General features: G+C 52.8%; 1 protein-coding gene across 1 annotated transcript in view; it reads left to right on the top strand.

Annotated features, from left to right (window-relative positions):
- The window catches only part of DAAM1 (dishevelled associated activator of morphogenesis 1), an 83,217-nt gene that overhangs the window by 51,102 nt on the left and 5,589 nt on the right, over positions 1–26,526 (top strand). Inside the window, exons 5-23 of the mRNA XM_084288563.1 lie at positions 4,410–4,481; positions 5,247–5,341; positions 7,006–7,339; positions 7,843–7,953; positions 8,066–8,169; positions 8,695–8,761; positions 9,156–9,273; positions 9,384–9,522; positions 9,973–10,031; positions 10,376–10,563; positions 10,853–11,164; positions 11,295–11,402; positions 15,543–15,572; positions 16,700–16,803; positions 21,330–21,414; positions 22,183–22,289; positions 23,909–23,997; positions 24,139–24,307; positions 24,889–24,996. Of these exons, the coding sequence (XP_084144689.1) occupies positions 4,410–4,481; positions 5,247–5,341; positions 7,006–7,339; positions 7,843–7,953; positions 8,066–8,169; positions 8,695–8,761; positions 9,156–9,273; positions 9,384–9,522; positions 9,973–10,031; positions 10,376–10,563; positions 10,853–11,164; positions 11,295–11,402; positions 15,543–15,572; positions 16,700–16,803; positions 21,330–21,414; positions 22,183–22,289; positions 23,909–23,997; positions 24,139–24,307; positions 24,889–24,996 (2,399 nt within the window). The remainder of the gene's footprint in view (positions 1–4,409; positions 4,482–5,246; positions 5,342–7,005; positions 7,340–7,842; positions 7,954–8,065; positions 8,170–8,694; positions 8,762–9,155; positions 9,274–9,383; positions 9,523–9,972; positions 10,032–10,375; positions 10,564–10,852; positions 11,165–11,294; positions 11,403–15,542; positions 15,573–16,699; positions 16,804–21,329; positions 21,415–22,182; positions 22,290–23,908; positions 23,998–24,138; positions 24,308–24,888; positions 24,997–26,526) is intronic.

Below are 26,526 nucleotides of genomic sequence, written 5' to 3'. Positions count from 1 at the left end.
GAAGCTTTTTAAACAATGAGCCATCTGACTATGAAAGGCATCTGGTCATGCTATATTTGCTTATTGTTAGCATAATTTTTAAACCCTGGGAAAAGCGTACAAGGGCATGTGTGCGTTCGCAGAGGAGAAGGAAGAGGAAGCGTTACGGGAAAACAGCACGGCCTGTGCTGCAGCGGGGTGGTTCGGACCCGAGATAGCAGCTTTGATAGAACCGTATTAAATGACAGCCCTTCCCAGCAGCCACAGGGCTGGCAGGGTCGCTCCACGAGCATTTGGCAGAGCACGGGGAAGCGGCGTTAGCTGCATTATTTAGTTTTTGGTGCGTGGATGCTGCTGCCGGCGCACACCTGGCGAGGGCTCATCCGTGTCGGTGGGGCTGCGCTGGGTTGAAACTGCAAACCTGGCAACTTAAAGCCATCCCAAACCCACCCGTGCTGCTGCCTGCTTCTTTTTTGACCTTGCAAACAGCACCCGTGTTTCTCGGCCTGGCAGGGCTGCTCCTCTCACAGCGCCCTCGGTTAGCCTTGGGGATGCTGAAGCTGGGTGGGCTGCAGTGGCCCTGAGCTTTACCTTGCTCTGCTTGTACAGAACAGAAAGACAGGTGCAAAATAAAAACATCATCAGGGAGTTGCTTGAAAATGGATGCACTTGTTCCTATTTTTGCAGCAGGAGCAAGGTTTCTAGAAGGACTGAGCCCCAGCAGCTGTATTCCCGAGCAGATCTCCACAGGGGATGGAGGCTGCCCGCTTATCCCAGAATCGTGATGGTCTGGCCCTGACCCTTTTGGGAGAGTTTCTTAACCCTTTTGTTACAGCTGTCCTGGTGGGAAGTCCTCCTGGAGCACGCCAGCTCAGCAAGCTCAGCTCCCAGGAAGGAGGTGACCACCGGAGCTGTCTCCCTGGGGCCGGCACGGAGCTGGCTGGCATGAACCAGCTCTTGTTTTCTGGCTTGGGTTCACCTCAGAGAACTTAACCCAGCATGTTGGGTTCGGATCAGCCCCTTGTTTTGGTGCTTCTTAAGAAGACAGAAAGGGAAGGGAATGTGTGTGGAGGTTTCCCAAGCCTTGGGGTTGCCCGATGTTTCCTCACCAGGTTGGTTGGCAGTGATGGTTTATAATGCAGAGCGGTGTTTGGCAGCCTGCAGAACTGAACTTTTTTCTTTTTTTCTTCCCCCTCCCAAGGCCATTGGGCTCACAGGTGGCTGCTTTTAGCCGTGCCATGCACAGAGCTGCCCTGAAGGTCGTTCAGACCTGTACATTGGGAAGGGAAACACGCCGGCCACACTTGGTCCCCGCCAGCTGCTGCCTTCCTTCCCCTGTGGCTTCCTACCTGCTCACATCACTTTTCCCTTCCTGAGCTTCCCAATGAGAGAGGGAGCAGAGGGCTTTAGTGCCGAGAAGAATTTAGGAAACCTTTGTGTCCCCACTTCCCGCAGGGCAGGATATGATGGGCCCTCCTGGCGAGCTGAATCTGGCGCGTCCCTCATTGAGGTCAGGCTGCAAAATGCACACCCCAAAAAGCCCAGCCCGGGCGCTGGGAAGACTTCTGTGAATTCACCCCGTCAAAGCTCGGTGCCCGCAGAGCTTCCTCCTTCATCCTGGCTCCGAGCAAAGCTGCGTGAGTCACTTCCCTCCGGGCTCCTCGCTTTGTCGGGAGGCTCCTTTATTGCCACCGCCTGCGCTCGGAGACACTTATCGGTGTGCTGTAGACCATTAGCCACAATAATTACCGCTGAGCAGTGTCCTGCAGCGAGCTGAAGGAAGCCCCTGCCCTGATCTTTGGCTGCTTTATTGTGCTTTCCCCTTCTGCATGGGAAGCTGCCTTCCGACGAGCCGGCCCGGCTGCTCCTGTGAATTAATGAGGTTCTGCCGCGCTTAATTGAGAGCGCTCCTTAAATTGGGGGTTTCAGGGAGGAAATGCAAGAGCCCGAGGGAGCCGAGCAAAGGGAAATATTTATAATGCAGCAGGTTAATTATAAATGAGCAGTTTAGCCAATTTTGTTGTTCAGCCTCCCTCCCCGCCCCCCGGGGACCTTGGTGTTTTTCGCTCCGCTGCTTCCTTTCAGCCCCAACCCTGCAGCAGGTCCGGGGCCGTGCTGGTCACCCCGTGGTGCTGTGCCCTGGTGGGGACCCCGTGCCCTTCCCCAGGCTCAGTGCTGCTGCTGGGAGCACTGGTGGGAGCGGGGTGCCCCTTATGGGGTTGCTGGGGAGGACCTGAGGGATGTCTCCAGGAGGTGACAGGAGCTGGTCCCGTTTGGGGCAGTGGTCAAGGCGCACATGGGCACTCCAGCTCCACCAGGCCAGCCTCCAAAAGTCACTGGGAACGCTGGCAAGATGGAAAGCTTTACCCACAGGCTGTGCAGGATTAGTGCAGAGCCTTCCCACAGCAGGATGCCTTGGAGGCGGGGGCTGGCAGATGTGCCTGGGTTTGCAGCATCCCCGGCCCCTTACCCTTTTTTTAAGTGCCTCGGGCACACAGCTGTGCTCTCTGTCGTGTCTTGCGCACGCAGACGGTGCTGGATCCACCACTGAGAGGGTGCTGGAGGCTGACCCAAAGCATCTGGCAGCAGCTCTGGGGGCATTTTTTGGCCCCAGCCTGGTGCCTGTGCTCCCATCTGCATGGGACAACAAAAACCTGGGCAGCTTTCGGCGAGGGAGAGCGGACACGCAGCGGGTGCTGCTCTCCAAATCCCACGGGGGAAGCTTGAACCACAGGCAGCTGAGAGCCGATGCAGAGGGCACCCTCCCTGCCATCCTCTGCCCCCAGGGGCGGGCTCGGAGTTGGGAATGGTCCCGGGGAACCTCTCGTAGCCAGCAAAAACCGAGTGGCAGGGCACGGATATTAGCGGTCCTCCCAGCGGCACAGGGGCAGGCGCTGGGACCTCCTGCAGGTTTATTAGGTTTGGCACTGGCGTGGGTAGGACACATTTTTGGGTTGTTTTTCTAACATCTCGGAAAAAAAAAATTTCCTGCTGATTCCCATTCAGGTTTAAAAAAAAAAAAAAAAAGAAACGTCGAGGAAAGGTGAATCAAGTGTTTCATTCAAAACTTGGGTTCTTGGCAGCAGAAGGAGGGGCGAGCAGCCCAGACTAATAAAGCAGAGGGCAGGGAGGTCTAAATACAGGCTTCTCACTCAGGAAAGTCCTTTCACTTGCCTTAAACTTGACCAGAGGCATGGATAAGCAGCTTCTCTCGGCCCTTGGCACGCTGGGGGAGATGCCAGGCTGCCACCTGGGTGCTCCTGAACTCCTCTTGTCCCCATCCCAGAGCCACCCACACTGAGGGCTTGCTAACCCTCTCTTTTCTCATCTTGGCAAGCTGAAGCTTGGGAAGTTTGGATGCACAAACATTTCCCATGTATGCCTCTTGAAGCACAGTAAATATTTTGGACTCTGCTCCTTTGACTTGCAGAACTCGGCCAGACTACGGCTAGTCTGCACGCACGGACGTGGGAGCAGAAGGGTGGCTTGTCCCTGGCCTTCGCAGGGAGCTGCGGTGTGGGACAACCCCTACAAACATCTCAGGTTCCTTCTAATAGCTTGGGAGGGGCTGCTTCTCCTGGTCCAGCTTGAAGCAGATTTATTTTTTTATCCTTTTTCTTCTTTTGGTATAATCTTGGGAAAATACAGTGGGGAAGAGGGTTGGTCTTGAACTACTCCTTCAAAATACGGGTACTACCTGTGGACATGCACTGTTATTTTTGGGAGCTGTGCTCAGTGGACCACTGGTCATGTCCTACAAGAACATGGGAGAGCTTTAAAACGACTTGTGTGTCTCAGCAGACGCAGGACGTTGTAAATTGGGATGACCAAAGGAGGCTGTGCCTCGATCTTTGTCATAGATTTTGGGCTGGGGGGGGATGTCCTTCAGTGGGGGACATTGCCATGTGCACGTTCCCTCCTAAAAACTAACAAACCCCCACGGGCTCTTGGCTGTTGTGCCAAGAGACTCCCTTGGTGGTAAGTCACAGCCCTCCCCCAGGAGTGGAACCTTGTTCACATCACATTTGTTTACCCTTCATAGCTTGTAAAAACTCTTTTTTTTCCCTCAAAGCACAGTCATCGAGGCCATACAGCCAAAACTTCAAGGGCACTGTAGACTCAATACAAGAGAAATTTGGGTGTAAAGTTCCAAAACTGATGCACTGTCACTGGGGCAGAGCTTAGTCCCAGGCAGATGGTGTAAAACCTTGCATATAAAATGTGCTAGCTCAGTAGATCAGGTAATGTTCCTGTACCTGGGGCTGTCAGTGGTGAGTTCAGAGTGTAGAAAATGTAGCTTATATTGATATAAATTAAGGTAAGAGCACGAGGCATCTTCACAGGTGGTTGGTTTTGAAGGGCAGGAGATGTTAATGCCATTTCTTCTAATCCACTCTCTTTGTTTCACTTTTTTTTTCCCCTCTCTGCAGGACCAGGAAGAAAATAAAGGAGCCACCAGCTGGCCAGAGTTTTATATCGACCAGCTGAACTCCATGGCTGCTGTGAGTATTTCTGCAGTGCTTTGGCACTTGTGAAAACCGTAACTGGCAGGAGAGCAGTTGTGATATCGTGATGGTTTGTGATATGGTCAGTGTTGTGCTTGAGAGAGCTGAGTGTTTTAGCCACAGCGGTGTAACGTGGCACTTCTCAGCCTTTCCAGTTTGCAGACCCCCCCCCAGCACACTGGTGGAAGTTATTTAAGCCAGGTGGAATGCAGGGAGAGGTTATTTTGTCCACTGGACCGCTGGGTACAACCGGAGAAAGGAGATGTCCTCCAAGGAAAAAGGGACCTTTCATCTCCCCGCACGCCAGGAAGCTGCCAGGCTAAAGGCACACAGCAATTTTGGGGCTGGTTTTGAAGGAACCTTCAATGAGAGCAGGATCCCTGCTACCACCCCGTTCCCAAAACACCCTCTGCGCTGGGTGGTTCCTGTTGTGCCGGGTGAGACCAAAATAGAGCTGTTTTCTGTAGGAAACACAGTTCCTGTAGGGCAAGGCTGCACTGCCAGACCTGGCACCCACCCTGGTGACCCCAGGCATGGGTGCAATATCCCATCCCTCCGGGCTGCAGGGCATCCCCACACCCACCCTGTGAAGGACACATGGGATGTGTGGGTACTGGGGAAGGCTAAAAGACCCCACAGTTCTGCCCTCGACCCCCAGTTAGTGTTGCTTTAACCCTCTGTATTCTCCCTGCCCCATCCAGCCCCATCCATCCTGGATGCAGAGAGATTTTGAGATTTTTGCCACTCTTTTTCCCTTTGCAGAGGAAATCGCTGATTGCTTTGGAAAAAGAAGACGAGGAGGAGAGGAACAAAACAATAGAAAGTTTGAAGACTGCACTGAGGACAAAACCAATGAGGCAATTCTCTTCCACTTCTTTGCTTTATTGCTCTGGTCATGGCTTTTGATTTCTGTTCTCTGGCAGAGGGGGTTTAGAAAAGAAATAGAAATGGGGCCCGCTGAGGATAAGGGGACTTGGAAGGCAGGGACCCTGAAATGACACTTGTTTTTTGGATCCCATCTTGTCATTTTGTTCCTATTCTTCAGCCTTTTTAGTGGCTGGAACCATCAGCACCTTCACGTCTGTTCAGAGCAAGCAGACCACTTTTTTTTCTCCCCCTCAAATTTGCTGTCATTCTAATTGGAACAGAATATAAAAATACCTTCCAGAGTTTTTCCAAAAAATCCAAATTTTGTTGGTCAACCAAGCCCTTTGTTTCAAGTTCAACTCTCCTTGCGCTTTCTGAAGGAATAAAATCATACGAATCTTCAGGCTTTAGTGGAATGCAGGAAAGAAAAAGTTGCTAGGAGGTTTTGATGGGGAGGATAAAGAAAGGGTGGGACTCTTTCTAAATGTCTTTAGTTTTTCCTAAGTTTCTCTGGAGTCTGCATGCACGCATCCAAAAAATCTTTTTGATGCCTTTGGTTGACTTTTTCGGATGGAAAAACATTTCATTAAGAAATGCATTGCCCAGTCTGGTTATGGAAGACACAGCTCTTGTTCGCAGATGCATTGCACTCTTCAATTTCTTGTTTGCAATGGTTCTGGCAATGGGATTTGGTCAGAAATTCCCAAGGTCGGGGTGAGCACCCGATTTCCTTGAAACCTCGACCTCTTGGGCACTGGCTCCTGCCGTCCCCAGGGAGCAGGGGTGGTACCCAGCTTCGTCATGGTTTGCAATTTAACTTTCCAAAGTGCTTAAAAGTGTCTTGTGAGTTCATCTCACTGGAAATCAGGGGGATGCAGCAGGTTTCTGTAGAAAACCCTACCTTCTGGACCTACTTTTGTTTCCAGGGAAGTGAACGTCAAATTTCCTATTGACTTTGGCTGGAGTACGAGCGGGCTTTGAAGCAGAGAAATCAGTTTTCACTGCGTGCAATCATCCCTTTTGTTGCACATAAGCACTGGTGGATCTAAATTAAACTCGTCCTAGTGCTGGGAGGTTCTCGGATCATTTGCTGTCCGAGCCCACTCCTTTTTCCAAAACAGAATACACCCAGCCAGGGTGGCATCGGGCAGGGAGCTCCTGAAATGCACGAGGGGTGTGCAGTGAAGGAGGGTGGGTTATGTCTGCATGCTCTGCTGAATCTGCAGCGGGCACTGCATGCATTTGCAGCCTGTGTTCAGTTTAGCAGCATTACATCAGTCATCATCAAAATCTGAAATCCCTGCTTAAAAAAAGTGTGAGATGTACAGCGGAGGAGGAGGATGCAGGTGGTGAGGCAGGAGCAGCAGGAGGCAGCAGGTCTGGCAGGTGGCAGGCTCAGCTGACATTGGGGTTTCTGTGGGTTGGCTGCAATGGGTTAAAAGACAACTCCAGGACCATGGAGCTTCTTCCCTTCCTGTGCAAAACTGGTCCCAAAAGACCAGTAGAAATCCTGCAGGCTTGCTGCTATGCAAAATTTATTGCAGGAAAAAATATATAAAATCACTCAGGGTTAGCAAGAGCAGACAAGTCAGCCCTGTTTGTGGGTTAAGTGCTCCTTCAGCATTTGATTTTAAAACGCCCCTCCTTCTGGCAGGTTTGTAACCCGGTTCATCGACCTGGATGGCTTGTCGTGTATTCTGAACTTCCTCAAAAGTATGGACTATGAGACAGCAGAGTCTCGAATACATACCTCGCTCATCGGCTGTATAAAAGCACTAATGAACAACTCCCTGGGCCGGGCTCACGTCCTGGCCCATTCGGAGAGCATTAACGTAATCGCTCAGAGTCTGAGCACGGAGAATATTAAGACGAAGGTGGCAGTGCTGGAAATCATGGGCGCTGTGTGCCTGGTTCCCGGCGGCCACAAAAAGGTACTGGAGGCTATGCTGCACTACCAGAAATACGCCAGCGAACGGACTCGTTTTCAGGTGGGTGCTTCTCGGCTCACCCCTCGGCTCCCAAAATTCGGCTCTGGGTCTGGGCAGATCTCATCAGCCGCTGCCGGGAGTAGATCTGCTGCTTCCTCCTCCTGGGTATCCAAACGCCACGTGTGCATGATTTGTTCTGGCCATTTGTAATTTTGATACTCTAGGAATTACCCCAGAACAATGCCCCATCTGAGGAGAGCCACAGCTGAGCAAAGAGTGGCAAAACTGTTATTTAAAGCAGCTCTCCCTGAAGAGTGCTTGCTGTTGTAGAGTTGTTGGGACTGCAGCTCTGCAAGGCTGCAGCACGTCTGGGTGGGCTGATTTTTGCAGACATGGGTGCTGGGATGGGCTGGGCTACCTCAGGCAGCACCTGTTGGTCTAGAAAGCATCGCCAGTGAGTTGCTGCAGGGGCTTTGGGAGCACTGGGAGAAGTTGTTCACGCCTGTGTCCTCTGGAAGCTCGTGCAGCATCTGGGCTCTTAACTTACCTTGTGGGTTTGACAGACGCTGATTAATGACCTGGATAAGAGCACGGGGCGGTATCGGGATGAAGTGAGCCTCAAGACAGCGATCATGTCCTTCATCAATGCAGTCCTGAGCCAGGGAGCAGGCGTGGTGAGCTCCGGGTCTTTTGGTCAGGGTGGTCTTCTGGTGGGTTCGGGGCTTGTCAGTAAGGTTTTTGAGGAAATGCACCTTGCTGTGTTGACCCAACAACTGTCCCTGGCAGGAAAGCCTGGATTTCAGACTGCACCTGAGATACGAATTTCTCATGCTTGGGATCCAGCCAGTCATTGACAAACTAAGAGAGCATGAAAACTCAACCCTAGACCGGTGAGTGGTGACCCGCAGCCTGCAGGTTGTTTTTCCCCTTTCCTTAGACGTGTGCATTCGGGTTTTGGGACATGGGCTTTGGGGAAAGCCACGTGGGTCTAGACTATAGATCTGGCTCCTCTTGAGGAAATGCTTTGGTGTCACCAAGGAGGGAGGGGAAGAACCTTGGCTCTGTGGCACTCCAGCATAGGGTTGAGCTGGGAAGGATGTGCCATCCTGGTGGGTGCTGTCAGCCCTCCTCCTCCTCTCCTCTTCCAAAAGACTCCTTGGAAGGGCTGTAATTACTTTGCCCTCTGTGTTTTTGAATTGGTTTCTCGAGCTGGCGAGGATGAGGATGAACATGTGGAGCTCCAGGAGCTCTAGACTGAAGATCCTGTTGGTGTTTCAAGTTTCATTTGTCTTTGGACCACTGCCTGCTAGTGGGCTGCTCTGGAAGCTGTTCTAAACTGGCTGCCTGCTTTGCATGGTCACATCCATATCTACTTTTAACAGCTGTTTTTTTTTTCTTTTCCTTTCTTTCCTCAGGCATTTAGATTTTTTCGAGATGCTTAGAAATGAAGACGAACTGGAATTTGCCAAAAGATTTGAGCTGGTGAGTGTGAACATTACTGCTTCAGAGCCTGCTTCTTGATGTCATGGTTCCTTTTAAGAGCGCCTACGTAGACCAGGCCAATTACAGGCTTTTGGGTCAGATTTGGAGGTTGGAAATCTGTCTCCTGTTGCACTGCTCCTTTGCTTCATCCCTCTTCTCCCATGCCTGCTGGCCTTTTGCCCTTCATGGGGCACTTGGGACTATCTGCATGCCAGGAGGCTCATAGGGTTTGGTGGTGAGACTCAGGAAGCTCAGATCAGATGCTTCCTAGGAGACTGGGGCCGTATTCTGACTGCCTATGGGTGCAGTAGCAGATGCTGTGACTTGGTGCTGCTGTCCCTCGCCACGGGACTGACCCAGCTGGGGCCTGACCATGTTCTGCTCTGTACCACAGGTTCACATAGACACCAAAAGCGCAACTCAGATGTTTGAGCTGACGAGGAAGAGGCTGACTCACACAGAGGCCTACCCGCACTTTATGTCCATCCTGCACCACTGTCTCCAAATGCCTTGTGAGTACAGGGGGAGGCAAGAAACTCACACCTCACAGCCCAAGTCCCCTGCCTGGGAGGCAACCACGTCCCTGCAGCTCCTCCCAGCCTCTTCCCTTCCTCCTGTCCAGATAAAAGAAGCGGTAACACCGTCCAGTACTGGCTGCTACTGGACAGGATCGTCCAGCAGATCGTCATTCAGAGTGACAAAGGGCAGGACCCTGACGCCACTCCCCTGGAAAACTTCAATATCAAAAACGTCGTCCGAATGTAAGTGCTCATCCTCCTCTCTCGGGGCTCGCTGCCGTGACTGCGTCTGCTCAAGACGGAGGGCAGGCGAGGCAAGGTTTGGGAATCATCCCTGGCAGGCTCGGATCGTTTTGACCTACTCAACAAGACGTGCTCAGTGAGCTATTCCCCTTGACTGTCACTGTTCCTTATTCATCACTCACTGCTCTCACAGTGACGTTTCTGCTCCTCGGCTGGACAAGTCGGGGTCCCTGGAGCTGTGGAGGCAGCAGAGCATCCCAGCATGCAAACCCCATGGCCAGGAGACATTGAGGGCAGAGCAAAGGTGTCTGAAATACCCACACGGGAGCTGCACCCCACACAGCTCCTAGTCCCATGCACAGTGCTCCTCAGTTGTGTTTGTTCCTGGTGGTGTTTGCTCGCTGACTGCACCGGGGTTGTCTCATAGAGCTGCTTGTCTCCTCCTTTTAGGTTAGTCAATGAAAATGAAGTCAAACAGTGGAAAGAGCAAGCGGAAAAAATGCGAAAAGGTGAGCGATGGAAAGATGAAAGGCACTAACTTTAACCTGAGCATGCATGGTGAACTAAACAGCTCCAATTTATATATTTAACTGTGTAGACCGTGAGTGACCGAGATTGTATCATGCTATAGGGCTTATGAGAGAAATAAATATTAATTTCTTCATGGGGTCTGCGGCACGGGGGCAGCCCTAGCCAGAGTCTATTGTGCCCAGCGCACGCTCCTTTTCTCCTATTGCACAACTTCTCTCCCAAGTAGCGCAGGGTTTATAACACTGCTTGTTTTTTTTTCGCCATACTGAAGTGTTCATCACCCAAAAGTGGTTTCAGGGGTTGCTTTTCGGGACTATTTCAGAGCACAGCGAGCTTCAGCAGAAGCTGGAGAAGAAGGAGCGGGAGTGCGATGCCAAGGCCCAGGAGAAGGAAGAAATGATGCAGACACTGAACAAGATGAAGGAGAAGCTGGAGAAGGAGTCCAGCGAGCACAAGCAGGTCAAGCAGCAGGTGGCAGATCTCACAGCACAGCTCCATGAGATGAGCAGGGTAAGGCCCCAAACCTCCTCCTCGTTGTGCCCATGTCCCAAATCTCCTGAAAGTGCTGAGGGGTGGTTTCTGGAGGCTGCACAGAGGGCTGCAGATGGTGCTTGCTGGCAGGGCCACCAAGATGTCCATCCCTGGGAATGGGGTGATTTCACCTCTCTGGCTGTGTTGTACCTCAGTCAAGTGTGCTAAAGCCTTTGTTTTTTTTTTTTCCTATGCTGTTTAAATATGAGGTATTTTGGGATGGTGCCCTCCCTCTGTATGACCAGTTCCTCCTCTCTTTCTCTCTCAGAGAGCGGTCTGTGCTGCCAGCCCTGGAGGACCTCCCTTGCCACCAGGAGCTCCCGGTGGCCCTTTACCTTCTACAGCTCCAGGATCCCTCCTTCCCCCTCCACCACCACCACTACCACCACCGGGGGGATGTCCCCCACCGCCACCCCCACCGCCGCCCCCTCCGGGTGGTCCCCCTCCACCCCCCGGCCCCCCACCCCTGGATGGGGTGATGCCCCCCCCAGGAGCACCTCTGGGCTTTGCCCTGAAGAAGAAGAACATCCCGCAGCCGAAAAATGCCCTCAAGTCCTTCAACTGGTCCAAGCTGCCAGAGGTAAGCCAGGGGTTCCCCGTTTGTGCTTTCAGAGGGCCACGGTGCTCTGCAGGAGGAGAATAATTCAGGCAGCGAATCCAGAGGTGCCAAAGGAGGCACCCCAACCTGCTGTGCTCCCGCTGTCTTTCAGAACAAGCTGGCAGGCACCGTGTGGACCGACATCGATGATGCAAAAGTGTTTAAAATCCTGGACCTCGAAGACCTGGAGAGGACGTTCTCCGCCTACCAAAGACAGCAGGTAACGGCTGGCCGGGGCCCTGCGCAGGCCTCTGGGGCAGACGCCGTGGTCGTGAGGTCGCTCGGTTCCACGTGTGGTCTCGGATCGTGCCTCCTGCCATTATTTCACTCCGTTTGCCAGATCGACTCGATCTGGCTTGTCCTCTCATTTGCATGCCGGTGCCTTTGCCTGGAAACGGTAGCTCGCAGCCAGACGCGACCGATTTCGCCCCTGCCCACATACCTGACCGCGTGTGTCGCTGCGCCAGCACCCAGATGGGTCACAAAACAAACAAAAATGACAGGGAATGCATGAAAATAGCCCCCAGATGTGGCCACGGTTGAGTAATTTTGGGATCACTCTTAACAGCGACTGCTTCATGTCTGTATGGGGTGGAAAATTTATATCCCTCTCTGGCCAAGAAGGACTCAGTTTTGCCCACATCTACCATGGGTGGATCTCTTCTTTTATTTTTGTAGTGAGCCCAGAGCAAAATGCGAGCTTTGAACAAAAAGCAAGTCCCAAACCAAAATAATGACACTGCAGACAAGAGTCTCTGCTTTTTAATCTCCTTCTCAAGCAATATGGCCCCAGTTTGGAAGGCATCAAAACCCGTGAAGAAAATTAGACACTTGTTTTACCCCAGGCAGGACCATTAGTGGTCAAAAGCCGTGAGATTTTTCAGGAAAAGTAGGAGGGGGAAGTAAGAGAGAGGCTGCAGACACTGTGCTCACCTGCTGAATGTCTGGCTGTGTCACGGGGAGGGGAGGCCGGGCTGTTTGCTCTCGCCAGGCTCAGCAGGGACGGGCTGGGAAGGAGCAGACCCATCACATAAGCTCCTTAGACAACGTGAGAGCTTAATCTCTTCCAGAGGCTAATGGAGGGCAAGATCAGGGCGGATTAGAGCAGTGCAAATATCAAGAGTGACCCCCCCAGGGATAGGTGCTGCCCTGGGGTGTTTTGGGAACGGGTGATATGATGCTGGCTCTTTCCCCCAGTGGTTTTGGAGCTTGACTAGGGCGTCCTGAAGGGCCCATCTGAGGAGGAGATGGAAATGGAAAGGAGGCAAGAATAGAAACCTAGCGTGTCCGTGGGACAGCTTGCCCTCTGGCCAGAGTCAGTGAATCACCTGGTGCTCTGCAGATTACTGCCAGGCAGGAATCCAAACAGACTTTGGCTTGGCTGAGGTCCTGCTGGGTGAAGTGGGGCCAGCAAGGAGGGGGAGATGCTGCATGCTGCAAGGAGTGCTGCGAGTGGAGTGCTGTGACCGTGCCCCTGGTCCCCAGCACGTGTCCTCACCCACCTGTGTGTCCCCAGAGTGCCACACAGGTGGTGCCTGGGGAAATCCCTGGCTTTCCACCAGGGTCTTGTTGTCTCCAGAGACTGCAGAGCGCCTCCTGAGTGTGCGAGGCTGGGCTGTTAAGATGAGAAATGCAGCTCTCCGAGACAATCACTTTTCTTCTTTTACTGGGGTATGCACCCTGGCATGATTACAGCTGGGATGTGCCTAAAAGTTGTAAATATTCCTTGCTTTTTGCCACCGCTAAGAAGATTTGGTGTCTGGAAGGTGTCTGCTGGATGGGAGCTCTGCTCTTCATCAGCTGGGCCACCAAGTTCAGTCAATAAGAATTGCCTGTCCTTTGGGGGAAGGATGATAAACTAATTTCTTAACAACGTGCAGCATTTTCAAGCTCGAGCAGGGATTTCTCCTCCTCTCTCCCTGTCTTGAACCCTTTACTGAAAGTCACTTACTCAATGACCACTTCTCACTTCCCTTGAGATGTCCGTAGGGCTTGGGGCATCACTGTTTGCCCTTTTTTTGCTGTTGAGGAGTGGCATTGCCGATGCTCCAGTGCACTGGGGGCAGCTTGCGGAGGTGTGCGTGGGGCAGGGACATCTCAGACCCCCTTGGAGTAGCTGTGGTGGCTCTGGTGTGGATGGGACTTGGCTGTGTGTACTGCCACAGCACCTGGAAATCCCCGTTTGAGCACAGACTTGATTACATTCTCAGTTCCAAGCATCTCCTCGAATGCTTTTCCCACGTCCCAGGCTGGGAGGTTAACACAGGCTATGGGGGGAACTCTGCAGCTCTCGGGAAAGGGCCCTGCCCCACGGAGAGGACAGGAGCGCCCTGGATTCAGCCCTGGGAGCATCCCTGCCCTGTGCTGGTTGCTTCCCAAACCTACCAGGAGGGCAGATCCCTGAGCAGGGGTCTGCACCTCTGTCGGAGGTGTTTTGAGAGCTGAGGCTGGGGGTGATGCTGGGGAGTGGCAGCGGCATGGCTGGGGCAGTCCTGGGGCATGGCAGGTACAGCGGGTGAGGTAAAAGAGCCAGGGCAAGTGGAAAAACACAAAATGACGCCTCCTTTCACTGCCATCCCTCAGCAGAGGCTGGATTGTGGCTTGTGCAAGAGAAAGAGGCAGGGACGAGGCTTGTTGAGGCAGAGGGAGGTGTTTTTTTTTTTTTCATAATGAGCCTTTCTGTGCATTGGGAGCTCTCCTGGAGAAGGCAGAGGGCAGAAGGACCTCCCCATCCTCCTGCTCTCCAGCACCACGGGGCAGGTACAAGCATGGGGATGGCTTGGAAGAGGTTGCTTTATCAAGCACCGCTCCTTTACCACCTCGACCGGCCCGTGGAGTCCAATTTTGCCCTCGTGTCCAGCTGAATTGTAGGGCTGCATTTCTCTGGTCTCTCTGAAATACGGCAATAGCAGCTTGGGTGTCTTTATTTAGGGTCTGTCGGCCCCCCTTTCCTTGCAAAGCCGCTGCTGAAGGAAGCCCTGGCACCTCCGCTGTCCCGGGACGCTCGGGAACGGGTTGGTTCCTTGTTTCCTTGGCTGATGTTTCGTTGTCTCCCGGCACGTTTCATTCTGCTTTTGTTCTCGGCCGCAGCGTTTTTGCTCTCCAGGGAAGCTTCACACCTTGTTCGTCCTGCACCTCTGCTGGGAGCCATTCGCACACAAAAAGCCACGGGGACGGAGGGCGCTGGGGGGCTCGGGCTCAGCCCCCTGCAAGTCGAGCCCGGGACGTTTCGTGATGTCCTACAGAGCCGTTTCCCATCCTCCCTCCCAAACCCACGCACGGTTCCCGGGCTGATAAAGCTCTGGCAGCCGCTCAGGGGAAAACCTGCGTAAACAAGGTTCCCTTGCAGAAGGCAGTGGTGATGTTTGGAGAAGACTTAACTCGAAGCAGGCGTGTGGGCGGGCTGTCCCCTCCGAGCGGAGGGGCTGGAAGGGAACGCTGCTGTAAATGACCTGGGTTTGGAGTCCACCTACCTCCAGAAGACCTCTGCGTGCCTTCATTTTTTATGATTTAATTTTGAAAAAAACACAACAGCAACAAACAATTCACGCACCTTTGCTATCTCCCTTCCCATCACCAATCGGCCGGACCTTGAGCCAAGCCAAAAAACCACCAGCAAAAGGCGCAGCCCAGCAAACGGGGAGGGAAAACTCTCTTGTGTGTGTGTGGTCTCACGGTACCGGCTTTGCTGCACGTGCTTCCAGTCTGCCGGCCAGGGCTGCGGGCTGGGGGGAGCCCAGCAGGCAAACGGGGTCTCGGGACGAGCTAAGTTCAGGCTGGGCACCGGGGTAGCGTTTGGCCAGGCTGCCGAGCCCCGCAGAAGGGTTATTTTCCCTGTGAGGAGGAGAAAGGCGAAGGGGAAAACGCGTTGCCATGGCAAAGGGTAAAGTTTTGCTGCGGCGAGATTTGCTCCGGGATGAGAATCTCGTTATTTCCACTTGAAAGCCCTGTTTTTCCTGGCACTGGCGGTGATGTTTCGTCCTCTCAGACTCGCAAAAACCCTGCAATTTCCTCCCCCGGCACGCCGGGCCGAGCGGCGCTGCTTGGGGCCAGCCCTGGCAGGGCTTGGCAGAGCTCCCCTGCGTCCCCAAAGCGCAGAAGCACCTTGGCGTGACCCAGCCGTGAAGCATCCCCCTTCCTCCCCTCCTGCACCTCCTCCTCCTCCTCCTCCTCCCTTCATCCCCACCTGCATCCCCCGTTTTTGGGCTCTGGCAGACCCCCGCGCGTTCCCCCTTGCTGCTGACCCCGCTGCGTGTCCCCCTCTCCCTTTAACTGTGCTTTGATTCCTTTTGGTTCTGCGGAGGTCACTCAACCGCATGTGTTTTTACTGCCTTTTTCCATGCTTCTGCTATGGCTGTAGGACTTCTTTGTGAGCAGTAACTCCCGGCAGGTAAGTGAGCATCCGCAGGTCTTGGAGCGGCCGGGGACGCGGGGACGCGTGCCGTGGGGTGGATTTTGACTCAGGGGAGCTCCAGCTGCTGAGCATCGCTGGGAATCCCTGCCTGGAGGGACAAAAGATTGAGAAAAATAAACTCACACCTGTGGGAGGGGCTCAGCGGAGCCCTGTGCCACCCGTCCCATCACTTTGCCACTTCTCATAGGTGTTTTTTTTTTGGTCAATGCAAGAAAAGAAGTGAAGAATGGAAACTTCTTCGCCCACCCTAAACCTGTAGGGTGGTTGTGCACCACGTCTCCCGAGCTCGGAAACATTTAGTGCTCATCTGCAGCACGTGGGGCCTCGCAGCTCTGGGTTATGTTCCTGACAGGAGGATTGAATAGCCAGGTTTTAATTTATTAACCTCACTACAACATGCAGTATGGTAAATTAAAACCAGAGTCAACCTGAACTCCTTGGGCAGCCCTGCAAGATCACTGTTACCTGGATCTGCCCGTCCGTGTGCAGCCGCACCTTTGCACGTTGTTATTCATTTGAACACAATAACGTTTCCGAGCTGCCTAGGAGATTTAGGTGCCACAAGGATTTGTGCTTTCAGATCCCTTGTTTTGGAAGCAATTCCCTGAAAGAGAAGCGAATGCAGCGAGCTGCATTTGTGAGGCTGGTTGTTTTTATTGGAAAACTCTTTACTGCGGACTGGAGCGTGAAGGGCGACTGCAGATGTTTGGGGTGCAGGAGCAGGAGCGGGACCGAGTGTGTGCAGCCGCCCGGAATGAAACATTTCATGCGAGGGTTTAATGAAGTATCACAAATATGTACGCTAAGAAAGCCCCGCTTTATTTATTCACCAGCGCCTGTGTGTTTGCAGATTCTTAAATCTTCCCTGTCTGAGAAAATATTTACATTTCTAACCAGTGGCTTCAAAGCCAGTTCTGGTTTCTGAAGCAGCTCACTGTATTTCAGTTACAGGCCGTGGGTTTTACCCGTAACCCGTGGTGACACTCCTGATTAATGGGGGCCCGCTGTGTATCGCGTTGGTATGTGCTGAGAGTACTAAATGTCTTCTCCGGGGTTTTTCTCCATGCTTTTTTTTTCTTTTTTTCTCCCCTATTTTTTTGTAGAAGGAAGATGCTATCGACGACACGTTGAGCTCCCGACACAAAGTCAAGGAGCTCTCGGTCATAGACGGCCGGAGAGCTCAGAACTGCAACATCCTCCTCTCCAGGTAGGGCTGAGGCTTTGGTTGAGCTTTGGTGGCTGCTAAATACTGTCTCTGTATGCTGGGGAAAACGCTGCCTGTGTGCAGTGTTTGGGGACTGCAAGCAGCTTCCCTGCCACAGCTGGCAGCGTAATTTGGATGTCCTGTGTGGGTGCCACATGGCTGTGGGACAGAGGTGTCCCCTCTTAGCAGCTGCCAGGATGACAGCCCGCAGAATGGCCCTCTCCAATTTAATCCAAGCCCCAAATCTCATAGGAAAGGCGTTTTTTCACCAGGTAAAATAAACCAGGCTGTGGTGGTGTGGAAGGATGAACCAGCAGCATAGGTACATGGAAAAAAAAAAAAAAAAAAAAAAAAAAGGACAAAACCAGCAGAAAATGCAGCTTTTTTTCTGGCTCACCCAGAAAAAAAATGATCCAGCAGCAGTAAAACCCAGCTCCGTTCCAAGTGGTTGCTCTGGGGCACCAAGCAGCTGCTCTGCTTCTGTGGCACCCAGGACCAGCCAGCCCCCAGCAGTGTGGTGGGCAGGATGGGTTTCCCAAATCCTGAGGTGTCTGGACAGAGGGTCAGCCCACGGGGCTTTCATCCCTGGCAGGCTGCAGGCAGGTGCCTGCAAACGGCACCTCTGGGTGGGGAACGGTGCCTGCTTTCTGCTCTGGGTTGCTCCTAGGGTTTTTATCACTTCCTCAAATGCAGTAGTCAAAATGAGAAGGGTTACAGTGAAAGAGGAGTTTAAAGCAGCCTGTGAATGAGGGAATTTATGTCGGCAAGCTGCTGGAGGGCACAGCAGCTGGGCTGGGGCACTGCCTGGGTTGCTCCCCTGCGCTGAGCACAATTAGAGTAGCACTGGGTGTAACTCAGCAGGATGCTTGGGCGTGCAGCTGAAGTTTAAGGGCACAAACAGCCCCTTCGGTGTGAAGGAGAGCCACTCGAGTGCTTAACTTCAAAGGTATCTGAGGTGGCTCGCTGAATAAAGGTCTTCATTTCATCTCACCAGCCAGTCCTTCTCTCCCGGCAGTGGCTGGTAACGAGTCACCAGTAATTAATCCAACAGGGATGGGAAAATAGAGAGGCCAGTGCCTGCCCCCCCTGCCCTTTGAGTCCTTCCCTAGGAGCAGCGAGTGGGGCTGCGTGGTTTTGCCCAGCATCACCATTTCCTAAGCACTGGTATAATCAGCTAAATAAATATATAAAAAGCCAACAGGGAGAGAGCCCTGACTCTCAGCAGATCCCGAGCTGCTCTCTTTGTGGTTTCCGTGGCCATCACCTGCCCCAGAGGAGACACCGACCCCGGCATTGGAGGTGCCTCGGGGTTCATCCCTTGCTGCAGGAGCTTCTGCTGAACCTGGCACTGCTGGGGACTTGCTCGTAGGGTATTTATCCAGCATTTGCAGAGCTTTCCCATCTCTGCAAGCGACCACAAGCAGATTTCTCTCCCCAAAATGGGCGATTTTCTCTCGACAAAAAAGGAAAGGATGAAGCTCCCTGCCCAGCATCCTGCCTGCACCCGGGGACCTCTGCAGGCTCCGCTCAGCCCCTGCTTCTCCAGCAAACTCTTCTCCAGCAAACTCTTCTCCAGCAAACTCTTCTCCAGCAGACTTCTCCAGCCAACCTTTTGCCCATCTCTGAGTTGGGCAGAGCCGCAGCATCCTGCTCCCCGTGCTGCAGGGGGCTGGGCGAAGCAGGGCCGAGCAGACTTTGACATCTGAAAGACCTGCCCGCCTGGCCCCGTGCTTAGCCCAGACATTTGTAAGCAGCACAGCCATTGTCTGGCTTGCAGCGTGGAAAGATTACGGCCAGCGAGATACTTTATCTCTCTCTGTAGATTTATTTTTTTGCCTGCTTGCCTCGCTTTGGGAGAAATTACTGCACAGTGAGATCACTGGATTTTCCTTCAGCTTGTAATGCAGCAGAAGAATATTTTTAACGTTTGATTTCTTTTTTTTTTTTTTTTTCTGTTTGTTTAAGAGCACTTCAGCTATGCCACTGTCAGTGCAGAGTTGGGTCTTGCTGAATGAAACCACCCCGTGCTCGCCGTCGCTGCGGGTGTACGTCTGAGTATTTTTAGCTCGCTGCCTTCTGCGCGATGCAAATCGGGACCGTGCTCCGTCCCCTTCTGAGCGTGCTGGCGCTGAATGGCTCGTTTCATTCCCCTCTCCGGCGAGGCAGTGTCGAGCATTTTTCTCAGCTGAATGTGGCTTTTCAAGAGGGCGCGTCCCCTTCCCGGCGGAATTTGTTTTTCCCCTTTCACACTTCTCACATCCTTCGCCGGGCTCTACAAAAGCCACGCAAGCGAGCCCCGCGCTTGCCGGGCTGTCACTTCGCATCACCGAGCCGCTGGGCTTAAATCCCCGTGACAGCAAGCACTGTGACCCCGTTCCTCTCAGACGGCTCGCGTTCGACAGCTGCTGCCAACAATGATAATTATTGTGGTTATAGATAAGCTTCTAGCTTTCACTGGCCCCTTTCCCATCACATTGTCTGAGAAGCTGTTTGCTTCTGGCGCCCCGCGATTGCTCTCTGCCGATCCCGAAGCAGCCTCTTGTTCTTGGCGTGGTGTTTTGGTGATTTCTGAGAAAACTTTTTTTAGCCTTTTTTTTTTTTTTTTTTTTTTTTTTGTATATTTTATTATTGACTTTGCTTCTAATGAGCAGGGCTTACAGAAGTCACCCTCGCCCCTCACCACCCACCCGGAGACAGTCACAGGGGAGCTTCAGGTGCATTTGTGCGTTGGGAAGAGGTAACTGCCCACCAGCCACCTTCTCGTGGGAGCATTTCTTCTCCCCAGGACCTCCAAAATATTAATGTTAATATTGATATTAATATTATTTATTTTATCAATAAACCACCAAGCATCAGGTTTTCACTGGGTGAGGACTGACACTTGGTGCCTTAGCACCTCTGCTTGGGTGCAGACTTCATACCCAATGTCAGGTTGGGTCCATCCTGGCCATCGCCATCATATGGGACGAGGAGGGCATCTCCAGGACACAAGAGGGTCCAGCACCCTTCCTGCTTTAGCTTCATCTTCCAAAAGCTGGCTCTGAGGTCTTGCTGTGCTACCGGAGCAGATGCCAGGATGAAAATTTCCCTCCTCTTCTGATTACCTGGACTGATCGAGATCTTTCTTGCTCTTCGAGATCTTCTTTCTGGTCCACTGAACAGGCCAGTCCATGAGGTCTCACATCCCACCACAGGCTGTGTTTCTAGTTTCAGCTCACTCCTTCGAGCCACATCAGTATTTCAGCATCCTTTGGCAGTGCTGGTCACCAAAACCAGGGCGATGGGTTTCATTAAAGCCCTCCCTGCCACACTGCACTCAGCGATACCCAGGTCTGGTGGCTTCTGCAGCTTAGTTTTCAAATGTTGGCTTTCTGAATTTCTGTGCAAGACCCTTTTCTGACATTTTGCATACAACACTACTCCTGTATCTCTGCTTGGATCTGGGGCTGGGTGTAAGACCAGCACCCGAAACCATCCGAGCTTACCGCTCGGTGCTAGTATCGCTCAGCCCAGTTCCTCCTGCTTGGGGATACCCACCAGGCTGCAGAAAGCAGCGCTTTGTCTAACCTGTGTGAGCACAAACAGAGTTGTTAGAAGCTGCAGCAGTGCTCTAAAATGAAGAAAAAAACAGCCAAGGGCTTGGACAAAGAAAACAGCCAGGTCTGTGATGGGGATGCTTGGCCGAGAGCCGCCGGGAAGGGCAGGGGTAAGGAGAGGCTCTCCTCTGTCACACCGAGGTTATTTGATTGACCGCAGTACAAAAACATGAAGGAAAATATTTGTGGTTTTGCAATCCTAGTCCCTGCAGGGAGTGGTTACGGGGAGTGCTGTGGACCAATTAAACTGTAATTAATGGTTGCTCGGCCCAGGAGGAGATAAGGGCATCTTTCTATCTATCTCTTGCCTCCACTTGCTGCAGGCTGCTGAGCATCCGCTTGCCCAACTTCTGGGTTTCTTTTTGGTTCTTCTTCTAGAGGAAGTCTCCATCCGAAAGCAGTTAGGAGATGTAGGGGAGACAGCACAGAAAGCCAAGAAGGGCAGCAGAATTTGGCCAAATTTTCCTTAAGGGTTGTGGAAGTGGGTGCAGAAGCAGCACTGAGCTGCGCCCCGGTGCCCAGCTGTGCCGTGCTGGTGACGGGCAGTGCCACCCCTGCTGTCCCCACAGCCAGCGGGGATGCTGGCACTGCAAGAGCAGCACTGCCACGGGCCAGAGTTACACATGCATGCTTTTTAAAATACACATATAATGTATTATTTATATAAAATATTGTGAAATATCAGGGGTGGTGCTGTTCCACTCCATGTCTCACATGTGCTGCTTCATGCCATGTGCTTCAAACCACATGCTGCTTCAAACCATGTGCTTCAAACCATGTGCTGCTCTATGTGACCCCGCTCATTATATGTGACTGACCATTAGCTCAGCTGTCCCTGTCTCCTGGCCGTGTTGGTGGGTGGCTGAGGACACGCTCCTCAAGCCTTCCGATTGCACGGCTGCAGTTAACTCTCTTTCCCTCTCCTCCTCCCAGGCTGAAACTCTCGAATGAGGAGATCAAACGAGCCATTCTGACGATGGACGAGCAGGAGGACCTCCCGAAAGACATGTTGGAGCAGGTGGGCAGCACATCCTGTGCTTCTCCCTTGTAGGCAGTGTGCCTTGCCAATGCAAGCAGCCTGTATGTGGTGCCTAGGATCAAGCTGTGGCTCTGAGACACGCATCGTTCCATGAGTTATTTGCCAACAACATGTTGAAAACCACTCAAAGGGCCGGCTGGAGAAGCAGGAAAGCAGCTAGGTTGTAGCATCGAGTCTGGGAGCAGGATGGCCTCTGCATCCCATGCCGGTAGCTGGATCTGTCCTGGGACCTGAAGGCAAAGCCATTTGGTGGCTGTAGCTTGAAGTTTGTGCCCGGTGGGAGTTACTTTTGAAAACTTGTTCAGTCCTCAAAAAGGGAATCTGATCTTTCACCCCCTCCAAGTCCCTTTAGTAGCGTTTTATTCACCTGTCCTTAAAACTGGGCTGGCAATAGCACCTTCAGCAGAAGCATGAAAGGATTCCTTGCACAAAATTTCCATCTACAACACGTGGAGTTGCAGCAATCCCTTGTAACCTCAAGTGTCAGGGTTAATATGGAAACCTTGGTATAGACCTAGTACAGCTGTTGTAAAGCCAGAGTAGTGCCAGGGCAGAAGCAAGAGACACCAATGTGATGGGACAGAGGGAGGAAGAGCAAAGGGACAGCAGAAACACATTTCATATGTGCATTGGGGCCACTTTGTGCATATTGAGAAATAGTAAATTCAAGTAAATCACCATCTTGCATGAAAAACTGCAGAACCGTGCATGGAGCTCTTATCTACAAATGTGCTTTCCCTTGTTTAGCTCCTGAAGTTTGTTCCAGAGAAGGGTGACATTGACCTGCTGGAGGAGCACAAGCACGAGCTGGACCGCATGGCCAAGGCTGACCGGTTCCTCTTCGAAATGAGCAGGTGGGGTGGCCCCTGGCGTTTTATGGGGCCTGGCTGGGATAATACGCTCTGCTTGCTGCTTTTCACATCACAAAATGTGTGAGCCAGACGGATGGGAGGACCAGTGAGGTGCATTAGGATCTCTCGTGATGCTGTGCTCCCCAAATCAGGGTTGTGCATCCCAGATGAGCAGCAGCTGGGTGGAGCAGGGTGAGGGATGGGAGATGGGTGCTCTCAGGAGGTGGTGGGCTCCCAGGGCATCTCCCGACACACACCTGGGGAAGAAAAGCTCAGTCTGGCCCAGCTCTGCCAAACAGTGCATCATCCGTGTCGTGGTCCAGGTGGGAAGTGCTGCTTGAATGATAACAGTGCCACTGCGATGCTCCTTTCCCCTCCACACCAATATCCTAACAAATACCCAAGACTGATGTATGTAAATTTTGCCCTGCTGTGTAGGTAAGTCTCTCCTCATTTCCAGAAATGACTCGTCCCTGGGGCTCACAAGAATATATGAGGCAGAGAGCAAATGTCAGTTCTTCCTGATCCTGGCAGCAGTCACTGAAGACTTAGAGGTCTTGAGAAATGAATAACCTTATCTTTTGCATGCACATCCTCCAGGGGTGCTGGTTTAAAATCTTGAAGCTCCTTATCGAAGTCCAGCTGAGCATGAAGCTGTTTGAAATTTTCTCCAAGGAATTTCTTAGCTGAACTTGGAGCAAGTCACTCGTTTGAAAAGTCAGAGAGTTCTCCAATCCAAAATCACTCCAGGAGATCAAAAATAGAAGCTCTCCTCTTCTCCCTGAGAAACGTGCCAGTGAATCCCACAGCGATGCACCGTGTGGTTGCTGAGTGTCAAAGGCAGGCAGGGCAGAGCTGTGAAGTTCAGGCCCCTTGGGGCTGGAAGATGCTCAGAATGAGCTTTCCCATTGCAGGTCACCTTCCATCTTCACAGTTTCTTGCCCAAATGTTGCTCCTGTGCCGTCATCTTCTGGAAAGCTCAGCGTGCTGATGCGAATATATTTCAGGCATAGCTGTTTAATTTGCCCTGTGGTCTGTAACTGAGTGTGATGGCTTTGTCACCACTAATTAGTACAACGTCAGCCTGGTCTGTGACCTTGTCTGTGAGCACTTCTCCCATGGATCCTGGTCCAAATAACACAAATCAGGCTGCCATTTGCTTGCAAGTGAGATCTTGTTTAGCCTAAATACAACTGACGTGAGCAGAGCCATCCCAAACTTGCTCAGGAATGGGCTGGGTTGGGATGCGTTGGTTCCTCCAGCCCCACCTCACTGCAGAGCCATTGGGAGCCTGGATGTCATCAGCCTCTGCTCAGGAGTGGTCATGAATGAACTGTTTGTTCATACCAACAGGGTGTAAAAATGCCCTTGTTGAACCTGCAGAGTTCAGGGTAACTTAGTCATGATGCTCAAGAAGCCACCAGGATCCGCCCTGTGACGGGTGCAGCTTCAATTGTCATTTTTTTTCCCATCCGAGCATAGTTTCAGGGAGAAACATGGTCATTATTTTTCAATCACTGTGGCTCAGGAATGCTTTCTAAGTCCACTTGTGAAGAGCTGAGCAGCAGAGCTCCACCTGGAGCACGCAAAGCTCAGCCCGCACCTCTGCTTTCCCCTGGCAGGATAAACCATTACCAGCAAAGGCTGCAGTCCCTCTACTTCAAGAAGAAGTTTGCGGAGAGAGTTGCAGAAGTCAAGCCCAAGGTGGAAGGCAAGTCACCCAGCCTGCTGGCTGCTCCTCGTGGAGATGGCAGGGATGCAGCGGGAGGGAGGGAGGGAGCTGGTGGCCGCTCTTTGGCCACCAGGGCTCCCGGCACGTGGCAGGTGACGTCCCTCACCTTTCTCCCTGCAGCCATCCGCGCCGGCTCCAAGGCGGTGCTGCAGAGCAGCAGCCTCCAGCAGCTGCTGGAGGTGGTCCTGGCCTTCGGGAACTACATGAACAAAGGGCAGAGGGGAAACGCTTTCGGGTTTAAAATCTCCAGCCTCAACAAGATCGCGGACACCAAGTCCAGCATTGACAAGTGAGCAGCCCCTGCCCTCCTCCTCCTCCTCCTCGGTAGCTTCTGCAGGCTCCAGCCTTGCTGGGGGAATGCAGAGGGTTGTCAGCACTGCCCTGGGGACTCAGGGGGGTGAGAGGAATCCCTTCCCTCCTGCTGCCCGGCCAGCATGTCCGATGGCACAACCATTGGGTTTGGAGCGTGAAAGGTTTGGAAGGAACTGAGCTGAGGTCCTTATGGGGTTGGATGGGGGCTTTGCTTTCTGAGCTGCTCAAGGGCAGTCGAGGGTGGAGGGGAAGATCTTCCTCCCAGTGTTTTTTCCCCTTGGAGAAGCCAGGAGCTGCTGTGCCGTGGCTCAGTGGCCAGAGGAAGGGTCCTGGGGCTCATCTCTCTGCAGCTACCCCAAGCTGCCACAGCCACTGCAGTGTCCACCCTGCTGAGCTCTGTGCATGGAGTGAGAGGAGCTGGGTCAGGTCTTAAACCTGCCCGGCCTTACAAATCAACAGAAAGGATGGAGGAAGGGGATGCTGATGTTCAGGGCACCTCCCCTGGGCCCCTGCTGATTTAACCAGCACCACGCTAACCTCGCTGCTCCCCTGTCCTAGGAACATCACTCTTCTGCACTATCTCATCACTATCGTCGAGAAGAAGTATCCCAAAGTCCTCCGCCTGCACGAGGAGCTGAGAGACATCCCGCAGGCAGCCAAAGTCAAGTAAGCAGGGATTTGGGGGGCAGCGCTAGTCCGGGGTGGGTGCATCTCCTCCTGCTTCAGCCTCCTGCCTCTCTGCATCGCACCCCTGTGCCCGTGCACTCACCTGCAGCACCCGTAGAGGCAGTGGCACAAAGTTGGTGCTGCAGCAAGCATCACCTTGTGGCTTTAAACCCCAGCCCTCGCAGCTAAAGGGCAGGCAGCCTGCAGAGGGAGGAGAGCTGCTCGCAGCAGCCGTTTCCTGCTGTTATCTCACCGCAGAAGCATTTAATTAATTTCTAATGGCACGTCAAGTAATCTGGTAGGAAGCGGTTGTGGTGTGGCTGCAGATAAAGGGCTGCTGCGTATCTGAGTGCGCTTTGGGGGGCTTTGCTGTGTGGGGCACTGCTGGGAGGGGTCCTGCCTGGCCCTTCTTTTGCCACCAACGTGGAGCTCCTGGTGTCCACAACATGCTTACAGACCCCGCATGCCTCTCTGTGACCTGTTCAGAGCAGGCTGCTGCCGTCTGGAGAGGCCCCCATCCAGCACGGCCCTTAAACACGTGCTTGGGGTTAAGTGCACGAGGAATCTGCTGGTGCTTTGCAAAGCCCTCAAGTATGTGCTTAAGTCCCTCCGAAATCAATGGGGGCTCTATTTCAGCTTTAAAATTCAGCAGGAGGGGACGTGCTGTGCTGCCCCCGGGGATCTGAGCCCGTGACGAGGAGTCAGGGATCTTACATTTCTGCAGGCAGCATGCGTGCGGCTGGGAGCATTCACCTTTATAATCCACGGACATGAAAAAGGCCTTAAACGGCACCTTATTAGAGGTGACAGCAAACATGCCAGGAGTTTTAGGTGGCTTGCAGGTCTTTTTAATATTCAAAGTGCTCCTGTAGCAAAGGGCGGCTCGCTCGCTGCACATCTGTGATGTGAAAAACATTTGGGGAGGCGAGCATCCCCGTGTCTAAAACACAATAATTTTGTGTCTAAAACACTGTAATTTCCGGCTGTAAGGGTTAGACGAAATATTTGCCCAAGGAATGGGTGGCTGCTGGTTGCAGGCATCAGCTGAGGCTGGGTGGGAAGGTGGCCCCGGGGTGCGCTTCCCGGCTGCTGCAGGCGCCTTCCTCCTCGTGCTCGTGCCCCTGCAGCTGCTGTACAGATACAGGCATGGGAAAGAAAACGTCTGCAGAAAGAGTTTTTTTTTTTCTTTTTTTTTTCCCCTGAACTTTATCGGTTCTGCTCTAAACCGGACACCATATGTAAGATTTGGGTTTGGTCCAATCTAGAGCAAAACCAAAAAGTTTCGAGCCCTCTGGAAAACCCTAAACTCCCCCCAGCCCTGCAGCTGTTAAGCAGAATTGCCGCCTCTGTGGATCCCAGCGCTGCTAATGAACTGCTGGAGCACAGGGCTCCCAAAACTTCATTTTCCCAGACTAGACCTGCCAGGAACACTTGCCCCGTGACCTTGCGTCAGCATTTCCAGGGACCCCAGCCCTAGGATAGACACCCCTGGAAAGACGTCAAGCCTGTGGTCATCGAGTCTTTGTGAGA

This window comes from Netta rufina, assembly GCF_964035555.1.
Source record: "Netta rufina genome assembly, chromosome: 5".
NCBI lineage: Eukaryota > Metazoa > Chordata > Aves > Anseriformes > Anatidae > Netta > Netta rufina.
The sequence above is the reverse complement of the archived record's forward strand: the minus strand, read 5'-3'. Positions and strand labels throughout refer to the sequence as shown.